Source organism: Dryobates pubescens, chromosome 6 (assembly GCF_014839835.1).
Source record: "Dryobates pubescens isolate bDryPub1 chromosome 6, bDryPub1.pri, whole genome shotgun sequence".
Taxonomy (NCBI): Eukaryota; Metazoa; Chordata; class Aves; order Piciformes; family Picidae; genus Dryobates; species Dryobates pubescens.
Window position 1 is genome coordinate 12,281,528 of NC_071617.1, and position 18,147 is coordinate 12,299,674.

Sequence of the window (18,147 nt, forward strand, 5' to 3'; positions counted from 1 at the left end):
GGGGTTTGACCCTTCAGGACAATGAGTCCTTACTTTTCAGATCTGATGGTGCTTTGTTAGAGATGTCTAAAATTAATAAATAAATGAATTACATATCTTTTCAAAAGGATTGTACTGTTGGGGCTTGCTGTGTCATAAATAGGGCAGAAACTAAAAAGACTTGGGAAGGAAGCTGTCAAAGGTGCACATCAGTATCTTATATAGGAAACTAAGCATGGTCTATGGTGGGAAAAGAGAAGATGTGAGGTTTCCTGGTCACAAAGAAGTTATCCTTTTCTGAATTTGACAGACACACAGAGACAAGGGTATGACAAAGGCCAGGCAAACAGAGAGTCACAGGCAGCTGCGGTGACTGGTTTTCAGCTGCCCTCTTTGTGAAACCAAATTGCAATCACAATTTGCCACTCAGTGATGGATAAACAGAGAACTAAAATAGACCCTATTTTTAATATGTGATTACATAGATAGCTGCTGGATTTTAAACTGTAAGCATTGTGTGTTTTATCTCCATGTGTAATGAGTTTGGGTACTGCATGTGCCTGTACAACTAATAAAGTATACCTAAGTGTCATTTATCAGCAATGAGCACTGTGCCAGGAGTACAAGAGCACTGAAAATTGAGTTCTAGCATGCTCATCCAGGGAAAGGTACTAATTTCTATTTTTAAATGGTCTCCTCAAAAAGCAATTCTGGGATCCATGTGTCATTTTAAATTTTTTACTTGAAGAGGACTTACAGGATGGCCTAATCATATAATGATGTTTTTTCTGCAACAGATGAAAAAGCTTAGTCAAAATGGAAGCACTAAATAGAGGGCATATAGTTGGCTACACATGGGGAAAGTAATCCCTGCTTGGTTCATATGCAACCATAAAATGCCAGAGGATAGATGCAAATAACCTGTTTGCAATCGAATCGAATCGAATCGAATCGAATCGAATCGAATAGAATAGAATAGAATAGAATAGAATAGAATAGAATAGAATAGAATTAACCAGGTTGGAAGAGACCTTCAAGATCATCAAGTCCAACCTATCACCCAACACTATCTAATCAACTAAACCATGGCACCAAGCGCCCCATCAGGTCTCTTCCTAAACACCTACAGTGACAGTGACTCCACCACCTCCCTGGGCAGCCCATCCCAATGGCCAATCACTCTTCCTGTGAAGAACTTCTTCCTAACATCCAGCCTAAACCTCCCCTGGTGCAGCTTGAGACTGTGTGCTCTTGTTCTGGTGCTGGTTGCTTGGGAGAAGACACCAACCCCCACCTGGCTACAAACTCTCTTCAGGTAGTTGTAGACAGCAATAAGGTCTGCCCTGAGCCTCTTCCACTCCAGGCTAAGCAACCCTCAGCCTCTCCTCATAGGGCTTGAGCTCCAAACCCCTCACCAGCTTTGTTGCCTTTCTCTGGACATGTTCCAGCAAGTCAACATCTTTCCTAAACTGAGGGGCCCAGAACTGGACACAGGACTCAAGGTGTGGCCTAACCAGTGCTGAGTACAGGGGCAGAATGACTTCCCTGCTCCTGTTTGCCACACTGTTCCTGATACAGGCCAGGATGCCATTGGCCTTCTTGGCCACCTGGGCACACTGCTGGTTCATGTTCAACCTACAATCAACCAGTACCCCCAGGTCCCTCTCTGCCTGGCCGCTCTCCAGCCCCTCTGACCCCAGGCTGTAGCACTGCATGGGGTTGTTGTGACCAATGTGTAGAGCCTGGCACTTAGATGTGTTAAATCTCATGCCGTTTCTCCCACTTTGTAGATATTTGGGATTTGTCTCATTTAGAAATGTCATATGAAACTATCCCCAGGTTGAAAAGGTAATAATATATTGTAAACAATTTAATTTCACTATAAAAATCTGCTTGTAATTTTTAAATAGTTGTGGGGTTCTTTTTTTTTTTCAACTCCATGACAGAAGCTGAGACTAATTTCAGTCGTGGCAACCTTGCTCTGCCAGTATCAACTGAACACAGAGAGGCAAAAACAAGCTCACTCTGTTTTTTCTTACTTCACAAGGAGTGGTCTTCCCAATACAGGTTTAGTAAATTATATTTCTCAAATTTATCAAGCTAAAATGCATGAACTGTATTCAGACACTTAGGTTGTGTGCTTCTGAATGTCCAAAGTGATTGGAGTCCTGACTACCTAATGGGAAGAAGAAAAATCTAGATGTGTGAACATACATAAGAGAATATTACCTGGATTCAGTTTATGCTTATCTGGAGGATGACACTGCTTCTCTCACAGCCTTCATGTGGATGCTACAGTTGAAATATAGGAACCTTTTAGAAATGGTGCATACTTCATTCCAGTGTGTGCTGGAACATAGCTGTTCTCTGTAACCCTGAGCCCTGATACCTGGGTTATACACAAGCAAAACAACACTGAAGGTCTTGCTGCCCACAGCTAGCAACCTACCTGAAGCCTCAAGTCACCACCTATAAACTTCAGTTACAATTCAACAACTCAGAGGGATTGATTTTTCAATAGCCCAGCTGGGCAACCATCAGTGGCTCATACGTTCTTGATATTGTTAAGCTAAGCTGAAGTTTCACTTTTGCCAAAGTGATGGGGTCCTGCTCCCCCTCACAGCTTCCTGTCCCCATCTCTGTGCCAGATGCTTGTTCTGTGATAGCCCCAGTGCAGGACAGCAAGCAGGGGGATTATGGAAATCTCTTGTTTTGGTTAAATGAACTGCTAGTTTGGCCCAATATTCTGTGAAACATATCAGAACTGTTGGTCTAGCCCAGCTATGAAGTAGATCAATTCTTAGGTAGCTTAACCCTGTAAGTTTTAATTTTCAGGCTCTGGCAATTGCTTTTTAAGGCAAAGGAACTTGATAGCTTTGTTACCAGGCTTCCTTAATGAGCTGCTCCAATCAAGGTGACATGGAAACCAACAGACGTTGTACAATTAGCCTGTCCATTGCAACAGAAATTCCTAGTTGCAGTAGAGTGAAGGAAAACAGTAAATCAGACACACAACAATGCTCCTCTGAATGCAACAACAAGAGCTAGAACACACAGAATGGCAGAGAAGGTACTCACTGGTGTTAACTTTTATTCATGTAAATAATCCCACTGAAGCCGGGGGAAAACTGGAGTGAATACATTTGTGAGTGTTGTGTGTTGGAGGGTTCTATAATCTGGCTCAGAGTGACTAACCACAGTATTTTAGCATGAACAGTTGGTGAATTATTTTTTACCCAGATGGTAACAGGCTTTCATCAAATGTTTGGTTTTAATCATGCTAGCTGAATGGCTCTGCTAACGATGCTCTCATGTTGTATGAAAAAGTTATTTACAGGTTTATGTGATTTAATGTAAGTCTCTGTAGATTTTGGCACTGTTTCACACTAGAACTAGTCTTCTGGAAATTATTTTCTAATGGAGTGTCCCAGTATCTTATGTATTTGCAGCCTTTTGCCATTACCTGTCACAATATTTTTCATGATGGCAACATGCCAAGAGATACAATGTCACGCTGGTAATACATATTTCAGGGTAAGATAGCCAAAGTGATAGGTGCTTTGGCAATAATAAAGCAAAGTATCTTCTTTTTATTTTTTCTTTTCATTTTATAGGCTGCTTGCTTCTTTTCATCAACCACAAAATAAGGAGCAGTGCACCACTAGTCATCTGTAAACCATGCTTTTAGAATCCATGCTTTGGCAGTATGTTAGTCATCACATCTGATAAGCCTTCTACTGGCTTGCAGTGATGTTTTAAATAAATACAGATTTTCTTTGCTAAATGTTTTTAATTGCCTGCAGGCCTTATCAGCATCTGCAAAGGTAAAATACTTCAACTCCTGAGTGAGCTGCATGGTTTGTAGTTAGTTCTACATCCTTTTGATGTCAATCCCATGTGCCTGTAATGTGTTCTGCTAAATACACATCTGCGTTAAGCAAACTTATGCACATGCTGAATGATCACTTGGGGGTGTGTATGAATCTCCTTGAACCAACTGTATTTAATAATCAGTGAAAACTCCCTTTATAGACAATGGAAAGAGATCATCCCTTCAAGAGGAACCACCATCTCTGCTAAAGACACAGTGAGATCAGTTCATCTCCCTGGGTACCTGTTTCTCTCCGTAAACAGTAAAGTCACTGCAAAGGGAGACTGGGTGGCTGACTCTGGGCTGACCCATATATGTAAAGCAATACAATTTCATTAACTTAGCCATAGATTGTTTACTGAAGTGTGGATCGACATACATTGGTGATATTCCACATTTATAATTGAGGAATAAAGTAGTTGAAAAGAATTTTATTGATTAATAAAATTGTTGAATAAAATAGTACTTGGATAATTGCTAAGCAGAAATGGTTCTTACAAGGTTTAGTCCAAGTCTTCATATTTATCATGCAAAACAGCACAGTAAATTATAACTTACAAGAAACATGATGGCTGGAATTGCTTGTACCCACACCACCAACCTATGTTTCTTGAGTTTAAGGATGTTGTCTAGTTAGGGCTGTGCCTGTGATCCGATCTCCCAGGCTGAGTGAACTGGAGCACAGAGAAACTTCAGACTCAAATCTGGAAATGTATGTCATAGCTGAGACTCTCTTCAACTTTCTTCAGTAAAGCATGTCCCATAACTTGCTGTCTGGTCATCACTTATAAGAAGCAAGTGGAATAGTCAGTCAGGCACTAACTGCAGTCATATGGCATGTATCACTTCTGTTCAAATCCATACAAAGGTGGGTTTTAACGTGTATAACTGAACTGACACATCACAGTGCTTAGCAGGAAACTTCTCTTCAAGGCATATACTTTTGATCTGTGCAGACATTAACTGCACAGCTGTATTGTAGTAGTGTGCATTTATCTGCTCTAATGAGTTGATTTCCCCCAGAAGAGCAAAAATGGTGACTGGTTGACTTACAGTTTTTAATACACACAGGACTCTGCACTAGATCTCTACTCCACTGTCTGGCATACTATAATGAAGATTGCATCCTTACATAAATAAAGATACAGATATTTCCTATACCACCAAAGAAAATCTCTGTATCAAACCACTAGACAACACTGGGAAGTATAAAGTGCAGAAGGAAGGATGTTTATGAGTAGGCTTAGACCTTATCCCATAAACCACTTATTTGTGTGCTTCACATACTGCATTCATGAAAGATAGCCTGAACTGTGGGATATCTTCTTTTCATCCACATGTGAGAGATCATTCATAGAGTACCAAGTTCCTCACCTCCTCCTGCAGGACCTTACTGAATAAACAGGCCAAAATAAACAGAGGACCATTTACTAAACAGCTCAATCTTCCCAAATACAGCACTACTGAAGGAGTTCAAGGACATGGTGCAAAGTGGCTCTTGCCTGCTACTGCTTATCCAGTGCTGCTTATTCCTGCTTGTCAGAGGACAGAGTGGCGCAGCAAGTGAACATTGCTTTTTTGTAGCAGTCAACAATCTGTGCATCGAAAAACTGACAGGAAGAAAGTTGTCACATTAACTGGGTGCATCTCAAAGGCAGGTGGATCCAGAGAGGGGTGTTACAGAGGAGCTTGCACCTGTCAGGAAGGGTTTGCGTGGGCTTACCAAGGCCTGCACAGCTTAAGGAAAGAAGACGCCGCTGCCACCGGGAGGTGACGCCTGCAAGGAGAAGCTGGAGCTGGGAGATCGGTGCTTCACGGTGGTGGCCACAGGGTGTCACCCTTGGTCCAGGCTGACACCACCCAGGCGCGATGGTAACATCTTCTGGGACCTTCTCCAGCTCTTTAACGTCAGGGCAAAGGCCCGAGGCCAGCGCAGCACAGGCCAGGCTCTCCATGCTTTACCTGCTCTGTCGCCACGCAGATCATTCTTTTCTGTTATTCCAACAGATGGAGCAGTCTCCCTGCTCTTTCCAGGGTTTGCAAACATCCAGAGTTGGAAAACTCACTCAGGCAACCACAAGTGACCCAAGAGAAACGTGTGATTACATACATGCAGTGCCCATACCTGTACTGGAAACCCACGAACTACTGATGTTCAGTCTTTCAAAGAGAATGATCTTTGAAAACTTTACCTGACACTGGCCAAATTGTCTCTAATTTAAAACAGAAATGCAATTCATATCTGTATTAATTCTTCAACATTTTCAAACAGTAAACTATTTTTTTTTAGCCCTCATTTTTTTGGAAAGTGTTTTTGGAAGCATTTCTGCAGAAACTTTCCATAGACAGTTCCAACCATCATGGAAATTTTTATCCCCATCATCTTTGTATGTTGGTCTTTATATAAGAAGCTGTAAATATGAGGAGTCCCAGAAATCTTCTTTGCTACAATCCATCTTAGTAGCTCTACTGGGCTAACTACGGCCACATGGTATCACATAAACATCTGCAGAGCTGATAGGAGAATAATGATGTGGAATATTCCGTTCCCCTTAGACGAGTCCAGGTGGGCCAGGCTTCATCTATCCTAACTTTAGATACCCCAAGTAAAATGTCCAATTAGGACCACCACCCAAAGTTTTTTTCTGACAAATCTCCTTCCTTCCCCCTCCCCCCCCCCCCCCCCCTGTCTATAGAAACTTCTCAGTGGGGGTGCAAGGCTGTAGAAGAGTCTTGCTTTTCTTCATTATTTTTTACAGACAGTTTATGAGAAGTGTACAGAAGACACATTGCTTTTTCAAACCTTTCAGAGAAGAAACAGTCATCTCCCTCAATAATTAATAATAATAATAATAATAATAATAATAATAATAATAATAATAATAATAATAATCAAACAACCAGGTTGGAAGAAACCTTCAAGATCATTGTATCCAACCCCTCAACCAATCCAACCCACCTAAATGACTAAGCCATGGCACCAAGCACCCCTTCAAGTCTCCTGATCACTACTTCAGATCCAGGCCGCCCTCCAGAAGTAACTGCCTGCTGACTACAGAAGGAGCACAACAAAAATACTGTCACTAACAAGCTTAACTTCTCTTCATAAGGTTCATGAAATGGTGTGTGTCTCATGGCATGCAGAGATAAGCAACACAAACTAAACTACATGAGATGTCTGAATTTATGTATTTGAATGTTTGTGTGTGTGTGTGTCATCAACACACACCATCCAAGGGGCATATGAGAGCCCAGGGATACTCACCTTATAAAATATCATGCCTCTTTTAAATATCATTGGGTCAACCATTCTGATAAGTAAAGCTAGCCAAACTGATGGCAGTTACAACACTACCACCAACAGAAATTTTGGATGATTGCTTCCATTCTATAAAGGGGTGAAATGAAACCAGTGGTTTAACTCTCAGTCAAAATAACAGATAACACCTGTGTCAATGGGGATTTCCAGCAGGAGCAGGGAGGCCATTCTGCCCCTGTACACTGCACAGGTTAGGCCGCACCTCGAGTACTGTGTCCAGTTCTGGGCCCCTCAGTTTAGGAAGGAGGTTGACTTGCTGGAACGAGTCCAGAGAAGAGCAACAAAGTTGGTGAGGGGTTTGGAACATAAGCCCTATGAGGAGAGGCTGAGGGAGCTGAGGTTGTTTAGCCTGGAGAAAAGGAGACTCAGGGGTGACCTTATTACTCTCTACAACTACCTGAAGGGAGGTTGTAGACAGACGGATGTTGGTCTCTTCTCCCAGGCGGCCAGTACCAGAACAAGAGGACACAGTCTCAGGCTGCGCCAGGGGAGGTTCAGGCTAGATGTTAGGAAAAAGTTCTATACAGAAAGAGTGATTGCACATTGGAATGGGCTGCCTGGGGAGGTGGTGGAGTCGCCATCATTGGAGGTTTTCAGGAGAAGACTTGATGGGGTGCTTGGTGCCGTGGGTTAGTTGTTTGGGTGGTGTTGGATTGGTTGATGGGTTGGACGCGATGATCTTGAAGGTCTCTTCCAACCTGGTTTGTTTATTCTATGTATTCTATGTATTCAGAAGTCCTAGCCCTTGGCTTCTTAGTTCAGAGAATTTTCTCTTAAGGAAATTCAAGACAAGGAATTCTGTTTTAAAAAACCAACAAGCAAGCAAACTGAAAAAAACCCAGCTGACTGCTGTGGGCGCCCTCCTTTCAGACATGACTTCAGGGTATCAAATTAAGGGAGACTAAAAACATGGACACTTTTCACCTTTTCTCCACTAAAAGACTGAGGCAGCATGTGTTGAATATTCATTGCTAGCAGTTGCAGACTTCTGCACAAAGCAGCAGCCGCATAATGAGCCTATGCATGGTAGAACAGTTAAAATTACAATCAGGCATTGTCTTTTAAAAGTAAACCACAGTAGTAACCTACATGTAGCAAAGACGAAAGGCACCAAATGTACACTTCTGCGTCACTGAAGTTCCATACTTCGTATGATTGCATTGGGGCGTTTTTGGTTTTTCCCCAAACGATAGATAGTATTTAATGTTTTGTCACCCTAGGGCTGCAGCTCTCTGCTCACATATCTGCACATAGCACCTTGCTAACGCCTGGGAAATGTGGGGCAAAGATAAAACTTGGGTGCTTAGCAAGTGCAGTTCCATTTTCTATAGCAGCAAGTTAGTACTATATAGTTCAACATCTGTAGCCTACAAGTGATCAACACAAAAGGTGTTTCAGGCACGTTGTAACACTGGAAGAGTTTGCAAGGCCCGTCAGTACAGTATTCAAAGAGTTACTGAACATGAATTTGAGACTGTTAGGAGTTTGAGGGGGAAGTGACTGCCTCTCTCTCATTATACTAACATGATCTAAAAGGAAGGAGGTTTCTTGGCATACATTAGCATTTTCAGTTCTGAGTGTAGTCTCCCAGTTGATAGCTGAAGCCATGCAGCTTTTTATTGTTATTTAATTCCTGCATCCAATGGGTAATAAAAGATGCAGTTACTTGCATGCTTTTATGTTGGAAACAGAACTATCAACCTTATGAGCACTGTGCTTGTGCTGCTGTTATCACAGTGGCCTGGACAACCACAGTGCCCAGGCTGTTCTCAGCAACTGCTCAAATGATTCCACCAACTACAGTAACCAGTGGCTGAGAGCTGTAAATAAGGTGCAGACTCCTAGCCCCTCCTAAAATGAACCCATTCATCACTGTTTAGAAATTGCATGGGGTCACTCCAGAAGTGGTTAATTCTTCATTCTTGGCATTCTTGCAGGCCACCCACTAGTACTTAGTAATAAAAATCCGTATCCAAAAGCTGTGTTTTAGATGAATAGTCAGGATTACCTCATCCAGTTAGTGACATGCACCTCCCCAGTACAGATTTTAGCACAGTGGTAGACTCAGGGTACATTAAACTCCCCCAGGTCATAGCATCAACATTTGATGCGCCAGGATGGACTGCCTTGTGTAGGGAGCTTCCACCACTGCTAGAAAACCTGCTTTTAGCATATGCCTGCAGCATAGCCTTAGAACAGCTTAACTGTAGTTATGCTTTGTCCACACTAGAGAGCAGCGCCTTCACTCGTTTTGAGAAGTGTGAACATTTATGCATCAGAGCACTCACGTTAACGCACACCCACTCCAACACCCACAGTTGGAAGACCAAGTGTTTTGCCAAGCTGCAGTTTGACAGAATAATCATCACACATCTCAGCAAAATTACACAGGTAACTGAAGAAAAAAAATCTGAGCTGTCAATCAGCCTAAACTTTTGTTTCTCAAAGCTGGCTACAATTTTTCAGAGAGAAAAATCTTTGTTTTGAAATAAAAATTAAAAAAAAAAAAAAAAGACGAGTTTATGGAAGTATTTTTCAGGATTTTACTGCAAACCACTGGGTTTGGTCACAAAAATAATATGATACATGTAACCATGTTAATTATATTACATTACAATGATGGTATACATTACAAGTAAGTCTGTAAGTTTAAATATACATCTAGAGTTACAACTCAATGTACAGATCTTCTTTACAATACATACAATCGGGAATGAAAAAAAAAATCCACAAACCCCAAACCCATAAATAATGCCCATTTTACAGATGACATCTTTTAAACTGAAAAAAAAAAAAATGGAGAAAAAGGAAAGAAAACAAAAAGAAGAGGAAAAAAAAAAATAAACCAACAGCTTTGACTGACTGCAGCTGGGGCATTTTGGTCCATAAAAACCTCTTTCTAAAAATAGAAATCTTTTTCATAGCAGCAATGCTTTCTTCAAGCATTTGGATACAAGTAATTGTGAGCCCATTTCAATAATTTCAGTTGACTGTATAGATTTACAAAAGAAATTTCAAAATTACACTTAATTTATCTTCCAAATATGGAAGAAACAAACAATGCCCCACATTGTGGTATCCTGCAAGTGTCACACTGATGCTTTCAACTAAGTCCATCTGTAGTACGCAGACCACACGCATACCATTTGTTCACATAGTAAACCCACATAAATGAACTGAGAAACACAATCTGCAACAAGGAAAGCTTTGGCGCTCACAAGACCTCATCAGAAAAAAGGCACATTTCATAATATCCTTATCACGTTCAGACAGATCTTCAGGCAAGGCTTTTCGGAGCACGATTTCAAACCGGCTTGTTCTTACTCCTACGATCTTGCCACAGCAGCTCTGTGGCAGCGGTCCCTCTTGTTTTGCTTTCCCAAGGAGACAGCACCACTTTGGGGGAAGAACAAATGAAATGAAAAGCCTGTAAAGCTCATTTAGAGATTGATGTGCTCTTCAAAAATAGCTTCCAGCAAACAGTGTAGTTGAAATTAAGGCTGCAAAGCTGCCATGGTGGAAATGTGCAAATTTTCTTTCAAGATGACCGGTCAACTGGCAGTTCCACCAGAAGGCCAAACAAAAATAAAAACAATAGTTGTTGCTGTTATTATTATTTAAAAAGATAAAGAAAAACGTTCACAGGAAAGAGTCCACGGGTGGGGCATAGGAGAAGCCCAAGAAAGCCTCAGCGGCTTCTTTGACGCTGGCGGTGATGAGAATGCTGTCTGGGGACTGTCCGATGGAGTTGGGGACTGGCTCATCGGTAAACTCTGGATCGAAGTGTCGCAGGTCACTGGGGCCACTCTGCAGAAAGAGAAGAAAAGATGCAACTCTTAGACCAAAATGTTTTATGAGTACAAAGTTTCAATTCAAAATGGGGACAAGCAGCCTTGTGCTGAGCATCAATGTCTTTTAGTTTGACCTTCTTGTGCATTCTGGTGCATATGATCTCACTAAAAGCAAGATGATTCAATTTAATACATTACCCTCCAACTAAGCTCATGGAACAGAAACCAAACACACCACCACTCTGCCATGCAGCAATTTGCAGGGGGAGAGGGGGACTTTGATCTCTGGCCTGGTTATTAAATTTAGCTTAGAAAATGCTCAGAAAGTGAAAGAGAACAACCTCTACGACCAGATCCTTCCCTTCAGATGTTAGTATCCAATAAGCCACACTTGGGAAGCTACTTGCTTTCTAAACATTACCTTCCCCTTTCATAAAAGGGGGATAATGGGGATTATTTTTAAATAGCCAGGCAAACAAAGCCTGTAAGATGCAAAAAAAAAAACCCAGTTAAATTTAGATTGTTCATCAGCAAAAATTCAGCTACAGCTTATTTTTAACCTTGCCTGGACAACCACTGGGGAAGGAAAAGATGTGTTCCCCAAACACAGCCATCCAGCCAGGTTTCCTCAGCTCCTGGGCACCCCACAGAGACAAGAGACATTCTATAATTAGAAGAGATACATACCACATTTGGGTTAAAAGGGGGTGTAATCTTCTTATTAATGAGATCATCCCAGTTAATTGGGGAGAAGAAGATGTGATTCTTAATCTCCATCTGTTACAGAGAGAAAAATCGATTAATTCAGACCCAAGCTAATGTAAACAGTATGGCTTAGTCATCCTCCTGTGCTGCCTACAGGCACTGGATGATTTGCACTTACAAAGTCCTCCTTGGCACCAAGCCTCTTTGTCCTGTCCTTCTGCAAAAGGCCTTCCAGGAGATGTCTAGCCGAGTTGGTAATATTTGGCTTCAGCTGTAAAGGTTTGTTCAAGATGTTGTCGTACATTTCAGCTGTGTTCCTGCTGTAGAAGGGTGGCTGTGGGAAGAGCAGACCCAGGTTAATGGGACTGGCAGGCAGGGATGGGGTTTCTTGTGGGGAAAGGATGCACAAGCTAGTTTGATCTGTCATGAAGGATTTGTTGCTTACCAGGCCATACAGCATCTCATACAGGACTGCTCCAAGGCACCACCAGTCCACAGTCCGGTCATAGGGCTGCTTGTGAAGAACTTCAGGAGCAAGATACTGTGTAAGAGAAGGAACAGAACCTTTTTAGCCAAAGTGATCATTATAATCAGGAAAGCCTCCCGATTTTTGAGCACCTTACTGAATTCTAGCAATATCTAAGCTACCAGAAAGCTACAAGCTGTTTACAGAAGGAGAAGGCTCGAGAGATGTACTCTCACGCTCTATGTGTTCTACATGTCCTCACTGGCAGCCTGGTATTCCAGGATCCATAATGCCCCCTTCCCTGCTTTTCTAACCAGACATAAAATATACACAGGAGATGCTGGTTTTCACTGACAGGTCAGCACTTGCTGCTGCTCTGTGAGAGGTAGGCTGACTGGTCGTACCTCTGGTGTGCCGCAGAAGGTGGAGGTTGTGCCATTGTGCTCTATGTTTTCTTTGCAGAGTCCGAAGTCAGTCAAGACAATGTGGCCCTGCGAATCAAGCAGGATATTCTCTGGCTTCAAGTCACTGTAGGAGGAGATGAAAGAAGACAAGATGTCATTAGAGGAGCTACAATGAGAACAGTGTAGATGCAGATGTTTGCAGAACTTCACTAAGTTACCAAAACAAACCCAATTACAAGCAATGCCGAGCTCCAAATGAGATCAATTTTTCAATGTCTATTCAAACAAAGCATGTGGTTTGTTTGGTCTGACAAACTGAAGGAGGCTGCTTACCGATAGACAATGTTCAGGGAGTGCAAGTAGCCCAGCGCACTGGCAATTTCAGCAGCGTAAAACCGGGCTCTCGGCTCCAGGAAGCAACGCTCCCTCTGGAGATGGTAGAACAACTACAGGAGACAGAGAGAACAGAGAACAAAGTTGTGTACATGGCGCCAAAGCCCGTTAACAATGCACTTAATTAGACTCAACATATATAGCCAGGGAGAACAATAGCAGGAAATGGCCTAATGAACCTTTGGTACTTCAAAACTTGGCAGGCTGTAAACATCCAATCTACTAACTCTTCCCCCCTGACTTTCCCCCTTATAATTCTTTTATATTTAAAAGGAAGGGTGAAAAATGTCTACCCTACCGCCACGCACATGATAGGAAATACTATTTCATTTTCTTGCTGCTTACCTCTCCACCATTGATGTAGTCTAGAACAAAATACAATTTGTCTGCAGTTTGGAAGGAAAAGTGAAGCCCAACCAGGAAGGGGTGTTTCACATTCTTCAGTAGGACATTGCGCTCTGACATAATGTGCTTCTCCTGAAAACATAAGAAATCAATGTTTAGTACACTTGCACAGTAGTAAAAATACATTTGATGGATGTGACAATGGCATTGTGAAGAAGCAGCTTACCTCTTTCTTCTTCAAGATTGCTTTTTTCTGCAGAACTTTAACAGCATAGAACTGCTCTTCTGCCTTATGCCGTGCCAGAAGAACCTGAAATAGAGTAAAATCCCAAAGCTGAGCAATAGTGAAATACAGAACAACTTGTAAACACAAGTGAAAACAAGCCTTTATGTTGGCTGCTGAGATAACTTTCTGTTAACTACATCCCTCTGGCTCAATGTGCAAGCCCAGTGCTGTTATTACCACTCCTGCAGATTGATCTAGCCTGAAGTTTTTACGTTTCTCTTCCAAAACCAAAGCATATGTTCTTCCCAGCACCAATGTACCAGACTCCCTGGCTCTTTCAAACACAGCACCCTGCTCCCTCACCCCACAACTACGCAGGAAGCCTGGCACTGGGCAGCAGGAGGTGCTGTGGTCCATTTAAATTGCCACCATTTACCAAAGCCAATACTAACCTGACTCTTGGACATGACATACAAGAACTGAAGAACAAATAAATTACAACAAGAAACAAAAAATTAAGTTTACCTTCCCAAAACTGCCTTTTCCAATCACTTTTAAGAAATGGAAGTCAGATGGTTTGGCATGTGGGTTGGATGATGGACCAAGATTGATCTGCTGCGAAGGACTGGGCTAGAAAAATAGACACAAAATGCGATTATTAAAAGTTTGGTAACAAGAATCTCAACAATGTCTTTAAAAAAATACACATATAAATAAAATGACCCTGAAAAAAGGGAGATTAGCACTCAAGACTAAAAATTTAATATTCATCTCTACCACATAGCTTAAATGCTTATGTACTGCCTAAGAAGGATGTAACAGTCATAGCTTACTCAAAAGTTCTGGTTGAGGTCTTAGCCACATCCCCTAAGAAAGTAACAGCTAATAAAGTTTTAGTGATTGATCTTTTTTTAACTTCTCGATGTCAGCAAAAGAAAAAGTTCCACTCTAACTGGATTACTCTTTTTTTCCCAGTTACATCAGCATGCTACAAGCTGAACTGAAGTAACACTCATCATTCCAATTTTGCTCCACATCTATTACTGCCTGTTCTAAAAATTCTTCAGTGAGGAAAATCTACTTACCGGTGGAGAAGGATTAGCATTCATAAGTTCAGGCTCTTGAGGCTGGGAGATTTTCAAGATAGACTGAACTTCAGGGCTGCAAGGATAAGAATATGCACGATTAGAAGAGCTACCAGATGCATCAGGCAGATCTTTCCACCAGAGGGCACGCACGTAACACAGAAGATGAGTTTTAGTTTGGGCTGTTCCAGAAGGCAAATGAAACAATCTATTCGACTTAAGGAGTAAATTAATACAGATAAAGTAAATGTTGTAATGCAAAGAAATGTACTTATGCTGCAAGTACAGTTCAAAATAGGGATGGGTGCCTAGAAATCCCAACTGACTCATTTCTCCCAAACCCACCTCACAGGAACTGTTGCCAAATGAGTAATACCTCAAGAAGATCAATTAACTCTTCCGTAACAGTCACGCCAGAGGCATTGCAGTAAACAAACCTCACTGTTTTTTGGTTTGTTTGTTTTGCCTTTTTTCTAATTGTAACTGAGATGTGGGCATAATTTCTGATACTTACTGCTTGCATGCATACGAGTTGGTGGCTATCTTCTGAATAAAGTCGTTCAGTCCCATTCTTCTCTGCTTCATGAAAGCTATAACGTAAAAAGACAGGGAAAGGAGATATAAAATCATTAAGCCATACTGCCAGAAAAATCACAGCCTCCCGAGCATCATCGAAGAAGCCCCTCTGTCGCTCACCGATAAGGATAGCCACCATTCCCCTCATCTTTGAATAAGTCAAGGTAGAACCAGACGCCTCAGCTGCTTTCACGGTCATTTTCGAGCGAAGTTGGTAATAAATAAAGAGCCTGCACCACCACCGCCTCACAGAAACGCTCTGCCTCTGCGAAGCATCCGACGGAGCTTAAGTGGCGGCTATGATGGGCGGGACCGGGGCGGGGCGCTAACACTCGACCCCCCTCCCCGACGGCCTGGGCGGGTGGCCGCCTACGAAGGCGTCGGGAGGGGACAGGACGAGCAAGGCTTGGTCGTTGCCGTTGCCGTACCTCCAGGCAGAATCCCGGGAGAACACCCCCGCCTCCCCCCACCCCCACCCCGCAAGCATCCCTATCGTGCAGGGCATCCACTAACAAATCCATCAGACTTTTGTTCTCTCGTTTTTCTCCACATCAACCTTCCACAGCCCTGTTTCTCGCTGTCCCTCTTCTATTCTGGCCCTTCATATTTTTGTGTGGTCATATAAAACTGAAATCTCTCTCTGTCCTGGACGAGCACCTCTTCCTAAACTGCCCCTCCTTTCCCCACCGCAGCCCGCGTCCGCTGCCGGGCCCCGCCGCCCCGGATGAGCGGTGATAAGGGACGCTGGCGTTTCCTTGAAGGAGCCGCAGTGACTCAGGAGAACAAGATTTCCTGCCCGTTTTTCAATATAACAAATAAATTTCCCTTCTGTGCACTGCCCTGGTCTTGGCCGGGACAGTACACAAAGGGAAGGGGGGGGGGGAGGGGGGGAAGTCCTTTTAATGAGCAAACTTGAAACCGGGGGCGGGGGGAGAAATCCAAGTCCCCTAAAGCTGGAGGAGAGCGCAAAACCAGCCTGCTCCTCAGTTTTTGATTCCACTATGCACGGTCATTTGGGACACCGTGTACCCGGGACTTAATGGCTCAGCTGCTTCCGTGCGGCCGCGCCAGCGGAGCGCCGGTGCAGGCACGACACACAAGGTGAAAAGATGCAGAGAACCCCCTCCCATGGGGCGCTGGCAGGCACAGTCAAAGGTATGACGGCCTCCTTCCTTTTCGTTCTCCGCCGTTGCAGCCCTCGCAGGGGAAGGCGCGGCCACGGACTGCCGGGCTCCTGCACGCCGGTGGAACTTTCCACCCGACGGGGCGTCACTCAGGCAAGCATTTCGGCTCGCTGCCGGAGCGCAGGGCGCTGGGCTGTGGCCAACCACACCAGCTGCAACGTGCCCCCGTCCTCCCCCAGCCCGCAGCCTTTTTTACATTTTTCCCTCCCTCATCCCTCTCTGCACTTGCAGCTGCTGCCTCCCTCCGCCACCACAGGGGGCCGCTGGGCGGCATGCCTTGGCAGCTGCCTGCTCCGTCTGCCTGGGGGTGGGAGGTGATGGCAAACGCCCCGCACAGCAGCCGTCAAAGCCTGCAGCTCACCCTGAGCAGCGAGACGGATGACCCGAATGGAGGCTCCACGAGATTGGCACAGGTTTTAAAAAGCGCTGCAAAGCAAAGGCTTTACAGCGATCGAGCAAAGAGGGATGCTTGCAGGCTCCACTCGTGTCTGCACCGAGCAGCCTGTGTCCTTCCCGGAGCGGCGGGGAACCCTGCTCGGCCCCGCCGCCACAGTGCGGGGGGAGTGAAAGGGAGCCGGCGCCAGGAAAGGAAAGGGCGGCGGGAGCAGCGAGGGAAAAGCTGGCTGCGCTTGGCAGGGCTCTAGTTTCTCCCGGTTACTACTTTCCTCACTGTTGCAAAGCAAAACTGCCTCCTTAATAAATTGAAAACGACACCAAAAAAAACCCCAAACCGTAATAAACGACCCCCCAAAAATAAATGTTTAAAAAAATTGGATTGAAATAGGACTAGCAAGTCTCATCTGCCTTCTCTGAACTGCTTTCAGAATGCTGCTGTTAAAAACTACTCGAGGCACGCAGTTTTGAGGGCAACCGGGGATCCCGTCCCCTGCTCGCTGCTCCCCAGACATCTCGCTCCGGGTTCCAGGATGCGGCGCCCGCCGCCGGGCTGGCGGCGCTGCCGTTCTGACACGCTCCTAGTAGCTGTGGGTACAGGCAAGCATCTCCCAGCCCCCAGGCAAGCTCCTGCAGAGTCTCCCCCGCTGTTTCTGCACAACCTGCCACGGGCTGCAACCCACCTCCCTCCTCCTCCTCCTGCCGCGAGCCCCCACGCAGCCTGCAAGCGCCCACGGCGCAGCCCGAGCGTGGCTCCACCGTTGCCTGCCGATTCCCCTACGCTGACCGGCGACACCATCGCCCTAGCCCTCGCCCCCGCTTTACAGTGGTCTTCTGGCAAGGGTTCCGCTGCTCTTCCAAAGTCACCTGGCCCTTTTCTGTGCCAAACGGGCCCTGCTGTAACCCGCATGCAGCCCCTCGCATCCGCCAGTGCCCTGCGGCGCTACAGCCACGCTGTTGGAGGGGCTCCTTCCCCGCGGGGCGTTTTTTTTTCTGGCAGCAACAGGGTCTCCCGCCAGCAGATTGCTGAACCCACCTTTCAGCGACGACTTCTCCTCTTTGCCCCTCATCTCGCTCCCTGCCGAGGCCGCGGGCTCAGCGCCGCGGCGATGAGGGTGTAACTGAGCTGCCGGCCGTCGCCGTAATCCCAAATAACTCCCCTTCCTGGCCGGGCAGCCCGCAGGCAGGAGGGAGGCGGCGAGGGCGGCCGCCGCTCCCGCTGACCCGTTTATGGACGTAGTGTCGAGGACGGCTGACATGCAGCGGCGTTATAAAGTTCAACACGGGCCGCCCCGCACACTCTGCCCCGTTGCAACATCGCCCTCAAAATTACTGTAATCAGCACGCACACACACGCGGAAAACGGCGGGGGGAGGGGTGGGGGGAGGGAGGGGGGCCACTCAGGACCTA

General features: G+C 44.8%; 1 protein-coding gene across 2 annotated transcripts; it reads right to left on the reverse strand.

Moving 5' to 3' along the window:
- Positions 1 to 9,698: 9,698 nt before the first annotated feature.
- SGK1 (serum/glucocorticoid regulated kinase 1) lies at positions 9,699 to 18,063 on the reverse strand. Of its 2 annotated transcripts, none has more exons than XM_009907989.2 (12): positions 17,774 to 18,063; positions 15,099 to 15,174; positions 14,585 to 14,660; positions 14,025 to 14,129; positions 13,500 to 13,583; positions 13,274 to 13,405; positions 12,869 to 12,981; positions 12,536 to 12,659; positions 12,111 to 12,206; positions 11,844 to 11,999; positions 11,648 to 11,737; positions 9,699 to 10,976 (listed from the first exon to the last, which is right to left on the reverse strand). In XM_009907989.2, the coding sequence occupies exons 1-12, from the start codon at positions 17,994 to 17,996 to the stop codon at positions 10,809 to 10,811; spliced, it is 1,443 nt and encodes a 480-aa protein (XP_009906291.2). In that variant the 5' UTR covers positions 17,997 to 18,063; the 3' UTR covers positions 9,699 to 10,808. The 2 variants fall into 2 exon arrangements, with proteins under 2 accessions (XP_009906291.2, XP_009906290.1); XM_009907988.2 differs by lacking the exon at positions 17,774 to 18,063 and adding an exon at positions 15,281 to 15,547.
- Between the last annotated feature and the right edge of the window lie 84 nt (positions 18,064 to 18,147).